Here is a 6,503-nt window from a genome sequence, read left to right on the forward strand (position 1 = left end):
CTTCACTTTGATCAATATAGCATTTGGGTCCTTTGAAACCCTTTTTTGTTAAAGAAAACATTCCTTAGAATTTAAACTATGAAAAATATCTACAAAAAAGCAAAAGGTAAAGAAACAACTTAACATGAAAATTTGAACATGAGATTTGCAACCAACTTAGAATGCTCTAATGGATGATGTGTGCCCAATTTTAAAACTTGACCGTGGTTCAACCGAAAAACATGCAGCCGGCCTCTTCTCTATTTTTTTAAAGATGCTTTGGTCTTTTAGCAAAAAAGTAAAAAGTATTCAGAAAATGGTGTTTAAGACAAAAATAAACCTTTGAGCTCAAGCAATACACATTAGGCTGGCTATATATGGTGATTTATTGAGGTAATACATCTTATATGTATTTATTTGACCAGAGAGCAATATTAAAAAATGGCTCAAGTATTTAGGTTTTTCATCTCCAATGAACCAACTAAACCGATGGTCCGGCCGGTGAAAATCTGAACTGACAACCTCATCGATTCAGTTGTCGTCCTGTTTTCTAAACTATGGTTGCATTGTAGATATGCTCTTATGTCCATATCATAAGAACGTTATGGATCAAGCTACTAAATTTATTAATTACAATAATTTTGATAACATGGATGGATGCACATGCAACAAAATAGCTATTTAATGACTTGTATCGAGGTTTATCTATGTACTCCCTTCATACCGGTGCATAAGTCATCTTATAAAAAAAATCTCAAAACACTTAGGCACGGTGCATTAACTTCCACCTTGTTTCTTGTGTTTCTGACATGAATAAAGGAATCAACCAATAAAAGACGTGGGGTGTGTATGTTTTTAATGACTTGAGTCTACCTAGCAAGGCATGCGGTGGTCAGTTTATTGCACGCAATGGTATTAATTAGCAAATAAACATTAAGTTCTCTCATTTTTTCCTCTGTCTTGGTTGCATGCACAACGTAAGATGACTTATGCACTGGTATGGAGGGAGTAGGATATATAGATTATAGTTAACACACATGGATGTCTTGTTATGAGTTGCAAAACATTTCTTAAATTTGGGTCATACTCTAGCAGATGCACAAGAATGTTATAGATTGAGCTTGGGCAGCATGATGGAGCTACCGGACAAGCTCGGGCGGTCGCGATCGCGACCAAGGATCAAGAAGAGAGGGATGGGGGATTGTTTTTGGCGCCAGTAGCTAAAATATGAGTAATGCTACGTCCACGGATGGGTCAGGGGGGATATACGGGATGGTCAGCTGGGGCAACTCTTAAATTTAGTGTTTAATTAGGATAAGTTAATTATTTAGGCCAATTACCTAAAAAGTTATTTAGGCCAATAAAATTAGGACAAGTCAGCTTTTCCTAATTATCACCTAAATCTTCCAAGAAAATTTGTAGGTGGAGGATTATAGCTAAAATATATAGAGGATCTCTATCCATTCAGGAATGCAGAGGATGAATGGGGAGATATCAGGTGATACCTCCCTTCACATGCTACCATCATGCCCCATCTTTTGAACGGTCATATTTAAATGTTTCATAAATTTCTGATTTTTTGTGTGGATGTGAACAAGACACATTGAGAAACAAAAAAGACAAATCTAGAATAAATTGTTTCAAAAAGACAAAACATGAGTAGTGTGAGAAATAACACTATTCACATATGGATTTGTCTTTTTTCTCAATGTATATCCGAATTTTGATCTGAGTTTTTTACAGGTTATAGACATATGTTTTGTGAACATCCATGATTTTTTTAGAATTTTTTGGAATGTGATTTAAAAAAAATTGGATCATGGGAGCATGTGAAGGGTGGTATAATAACCTGATATCTACCCGAAATGAAAGACATGTTTCAATGTCTCTTCGATTTTTTTTAGAATAGAGAGCCATAGTGGGGATCTATTAGAGTGAGAACATGTAGTATTTGAACCCGACCTCACATGCTCTATAATGAACAGTAAAAAATTAAGTAAAAAGATACAAAATTATATGACTTTTTGTGGTAAACATTCATGAATGCTTCAACTGCGTGCAAAAGTTTGTGATGAAATCACAGCTGTGTAGGTCTGGGCAAAAAGACAAAATCAATGCTTTAAAAAGACGATTGTTGAAAGCATTTTGGAGCATCTTGTTTTTTCAGCCCTCCACAATTGTCATTTCATAATAAAAGATTGTATCCAGTTAAAACATTCATCAATGTTTTATCACAAAAAAAACTTATAATTGTCTCAAAAAACAAAAAACTCATAATTATTTTAATTTGTTTACTGTTATTTTGGATTTTACTGGTCACCAGGGAGCATGTCAGCTCGGGATCAAAAGAGCATTTTTTGCTAGAATGACTCCATCTTCTATATATATAGATAAAACTTTAGACGATGAGGGGGTTAGGATCTGCTGTACAATTAATTTTTTGCGGGATGATATGAATTTGTAGTAACCGTGATTTGCCAATATCTTTTTTTGGAAAGAAGAGGCAAAAAACTTGACTCCTTTATTAATTAAGTGAGAAATAATACAAAGGATAACCAAGAACTCAAAAATAAAACGGTCGTTACTCTCCCGGCATCAAGTTACTTAAAGGCTTCACCCCGCCAGAACCCAAAGCTTCGCTTCATTCTTTAAAATGTAAAAGGTGATTTGTGGTGGCGTAGATTTTTCGAAAGACCCTCAAGTTTCTCTCATTCTAGATTGAAAGTGATGAGCATCACAAGGGACGCCAATGCCTTGCTACGGTGGCAGTTGAGTGCACGAATCAGCCACGGAGTGATAAGAACATCCGGAGGGGTCGAGGTTATCGAGACCCGAGACCCAACCAAGCTTTGATCAACCTCCAAACGCACATTTCAGACAACTGAAAACATATACTACTCCCTCTGTTTCTAACCTTTAAGAAATTTTACTATAGGCTACACACGGAGCAAAATAAATGAATCTATATTCTAAAAGACGTCTATATATATCCGAATGCAGTCTTTATAGTGGAATCTCTAAAAGGATTTATATTTAGGAACAGAGGAGCATGATGCATGCAAAAAGGTGAACATCCCAAAAAAATGGTATTGTCATCAGTCCATACCAACGTTGCCCATGGCAAAGTTAGATTCCTCGGAAGCAAGATCGAAGAAACAAACAGCATTGCATCTTAGATAACTTGGAATGAAGATGAACTCGGACAACGAAGTCAGCAGGGCAGATAGCCCTCCGTGCCACCAACCGCCGTCCCCCTCGCGCGACGCGCACCAACCAGTTCCTGCTTTGCCCACGTCGACTGAGTCCAGCTTCGGCAAAGCCACCACCGCGCGTAGCCACCACCCCCGCTCCGTGCGCTCCCGTGGCGACAGGAGCTCCGTCCGCACCAACCATTTCAGTGGTCAACCTCGCCGTCCAGGTCTACACCAACCCACTCTCTCACACCTACCTACTAGTACACGGCTGCGCCTGCGCTGTCTATTTAATCCCTCCCCTCCCTCCATTCCCCTCCAAGAAGAGCCACAGCTTCATCTGCAGCTACAGCTCCTCTTCAGCACAACCCTTTCTTCAGGACACAGATCAATCCAGATACACATACACCACCTGCCGAGTGCCGACGTCTAGCTGCTAGCTTACTTTCAGAATCCAGATACACACACACCTGCCGGCGTCCGTTGCTGCATATTTCGATGGAGTGCGAGAACGCACACGTTGCCGCCAACGGCGATGGCTTGTGCGTGGCGCAGCCGGCGCGGGCCGACCCACTCAACTGGGGGAAGGCGGCGGAGGAGCTCTCGGGTAGCCATTTGGAGGCGGTGAAGCGGATGGTGGAGGAGTACCGCAAGCCGGTCGTGACGATGGAGGGCGCCAGCCTGACCATCGCGATGGTCGCCGCGGTGGCTGCCGGCAGCGACACCAGAGTGGAGCTGGACGAGTCCGCCCGCGGCCGCGTCAAGGAGAGCAGCGACTGGGTCATGAACAGCATGATGAACGGCACCGACAGTTATGGTGTCACCACCGGCTTCGGCGCCACCTCTCACCGGAGGACCAAGGAGGGCGGCGCTCTCCAGAGAGAGCTCATCCGGTACGAATTAAACCGCCAAAGAAGTTCTACTTCTACTTCCTGTTAAGCACTTCTGTCATGTGTATGAGTTGAGTTTATGGAAGCCTTATTTTTTTTTCGTGTGTTCTTTGCCTCGTCAGATTCCTTAACGCGGGAGCCTTCGGCACCGGCACCGACGGCCACGTTCTGCCTGCCGCAGCGACAAGGGCGGCGATGCTCGTCCGAGTCAATACCTTGCTCCAGGGATACTCAGGGATCCGCTTCGAGATCCTCGAGACGATCGCCACGCTTCTCAACGCCAACGTGACACCTTGCCTGCCGCTCCGGGGCACGATCACCGCTTCGGGTGACCTCGTCCCGCTTTCCTACATCGCCGGCCTGGTCACCGGCCGCCCAAACTCCATGGCGACGGCTCCGGATGGTTCGAAGGTTAATGCTGCGGAGGCATTTAAGATCGCCGGCATCCAGCACGGCTTCTTCGAGCTACAGCCCAAGGAAGGCCTTGCCATGGTGAATGGCACGGCAGTGGGCTCAGGCCTTGCCTCCATGGTGCTTTTCGAGGCAAACGTCCTTAGCCTCCTTGCTGAGGTCTTGTCGGCCGTCTTCTGTGAGGTCATGAACGGCAAGCCGGAGTTCACCGACCACTTGACCCACAAGTTGAAGCACCACCCCGGGCAAATTGAGGCCGCCGCCATCATGGAGCACATCCTTGAAGGCAGCTCCTACATGATGCTCGCGAAGAAGCTCGGTGAGCTTGACCCACTGATGAAGCCAAAGCAAGATAGGTATGCACTCCGCACATCGCCGCAGTGGCTTGGCCCTCAGATTGAGGTCATCCGTGCTGCCACCAAGTCAATCGAGCGGGAGATCAATTCCGTCAACGACAACCCACTCATCGATGTCTCCCGCGGCAAAGCTATCCATGGTGGCAACTTCCAGGGCACGCCCATCGGTGTGTCCATGGACAACACCAGGCTTGCCATTGCAGCGATCGGCAAGCTCATGTTTGCCCAGTTCTCGGAGCTGGTGAATGACTTCTACAACAACGGTCTGCCTTCCAACCTCTCCGGCGGGCGCAACCCAAGCTTGGACTATGGCTTCAAGGGTGCCGAGATTGCCATGGCCTCGTACTGCTCCGAGCTCCAATTCTTAGGCAACCCTGTGACCAACCATGTCCAGAGCGCGGAGCAACACAACCAAGATGTCAACTCTCTTGGTCTCATCTCCTCAAGGAAGACTGCAGAGGCCATTGACATATTGAAGCTCATGTCCTCAACATTCTTGGTCGCGTTGTGCCAGGCTATCGACCTCCGCCACCTTGAGGAGAATGTCAAGAATGCTGTCAAGAGCTGCGTGAAGACAGTGGCTAGGAAGACACTGAGCACTGATAACAATGGCCATCTCCACAACGCACGCTTCTGCGAGAAGGACCTTCTGCTCACAATCGACCGTGAGGCCGTGTTCGCGTACGCAGATGACCCCTGCAGCGCCAACTACCCCCTCATGCAGAAGATGCGTGCAGTTCTCGTGGAGCACGCCTTGGCCAATGGTGAGGCCGAGCGCGACGTTGAGACGTCGGTGTTTGCCAAGCTTGCCATGTTCGAGCAGGAGCTCCGTGCAGTGTTGCCAAAGGAGGTTGAGGCCGCCCGAAGCGCCGTGGAGAATGGCACCGCAGCACAGCAAAACCGTATCGCCGAATGTCGGTCGTACCCGCTCTACCGGTTCGTGCGCAAGGAGCTTGGAACGGAGTACTTGACCGGGGAGAAGACGCGGTCTCCTGGCGAAGAGGTGGACAAGGTGTTCGTTGCCATGAACCAAGGCAAGCACATCGACGCGCTGCTGGAGTGCCTCAAGGAGTGGAACGGCGAGCCCCTGCCTCTCTGCTGAACAGAGTATCAAGAAATGGAAGAGTAGCGTGCTTCAGATTTCAGAAGCCTGCAGTGCTGATACTGTTTTTTCATTGTAATTTCTAAAAGTTGATGTTTGCAACGTTCTTCCAGAGCTTCCAATGCATTCCAGAGCTGCCATGTCATGTGATAAGTTTCTTTGATGTAAGTTATAAAAGGGTACAGTGTGTGATAAGTTTCCATGATAAATATACCGGTTCAAGAAAGTAAAACTCATGCCTTCCAGAGCTGCCAGTGGTAACTCCGTCCTTGCTAGTTCCATCAACACTGTACGAGGCCTTCTCTGAATTCTCAATCTTGCATCTAGTTTTTGCAGTTTCAGTACTCTGCTTACTAAGTTCAGTTTGGACTTTAGTATAATGACCAACACTGTATTATTCACCTATCGTACTACCGCATACGTCTTCATACAATGTTCCGATTATTAAAGTAAGATACAAGAGGAAATGTCACATGAATGAAGATCCTAACACCAAAACCATCCTTAATTTGCTGCTCATCTGAAGATGTCCATAACCAAGGCACATACGTGCACATGAAGTTTCTCTGCGCTC

The 6,503-nt window shown here is 46.0% G+C and overlaps 1 protein-coding gene across 1 annotated transcript; it reads left to right on the forward strand.

Moving 5' to 3' along the window:
* Nucleotides 1-3,480: 3,480 nt before the first annotated feature.
* Nucleotides 3,481-6,161, forward strand: LOC125539135 (phenylalanine ammonia-lyase). Its single transcript, XM_048702503.1, has 2 exons — nucleotides 3,481-4,063; nucleotides 4,183-6,161. The coding sequence occupies exons 1-2, from the start codon at nucleotides 3,669-3,671 to the stop codon at nucleotides 5,927-5,929; spliced, it is 2,142 nt and encodes a 713-aa protein (XP_048558460.1). The 5' UTR covers nucleotides 3,481-3,668; the 3' UTR covers nucleotides 5,930-6,161.
* The last annotated feature ends 342 nt before the right edge of the window (nucleotides 6,162-6,503 follow it).

This window comes from Triticum urartu, chromosome 2 (genome assembly GCF_003073215.2).
Source record: "Triticum urartu cultivar G1812 chromosome 2, Tu2.1, whole genome shotgun sequence".
Taxonomy (NCBI): Eukaryota; Viridiplantae; Streptophyta; class Magnoliopsida; order Poales; family Poaceae; genus Triticum; species Triticum urartu.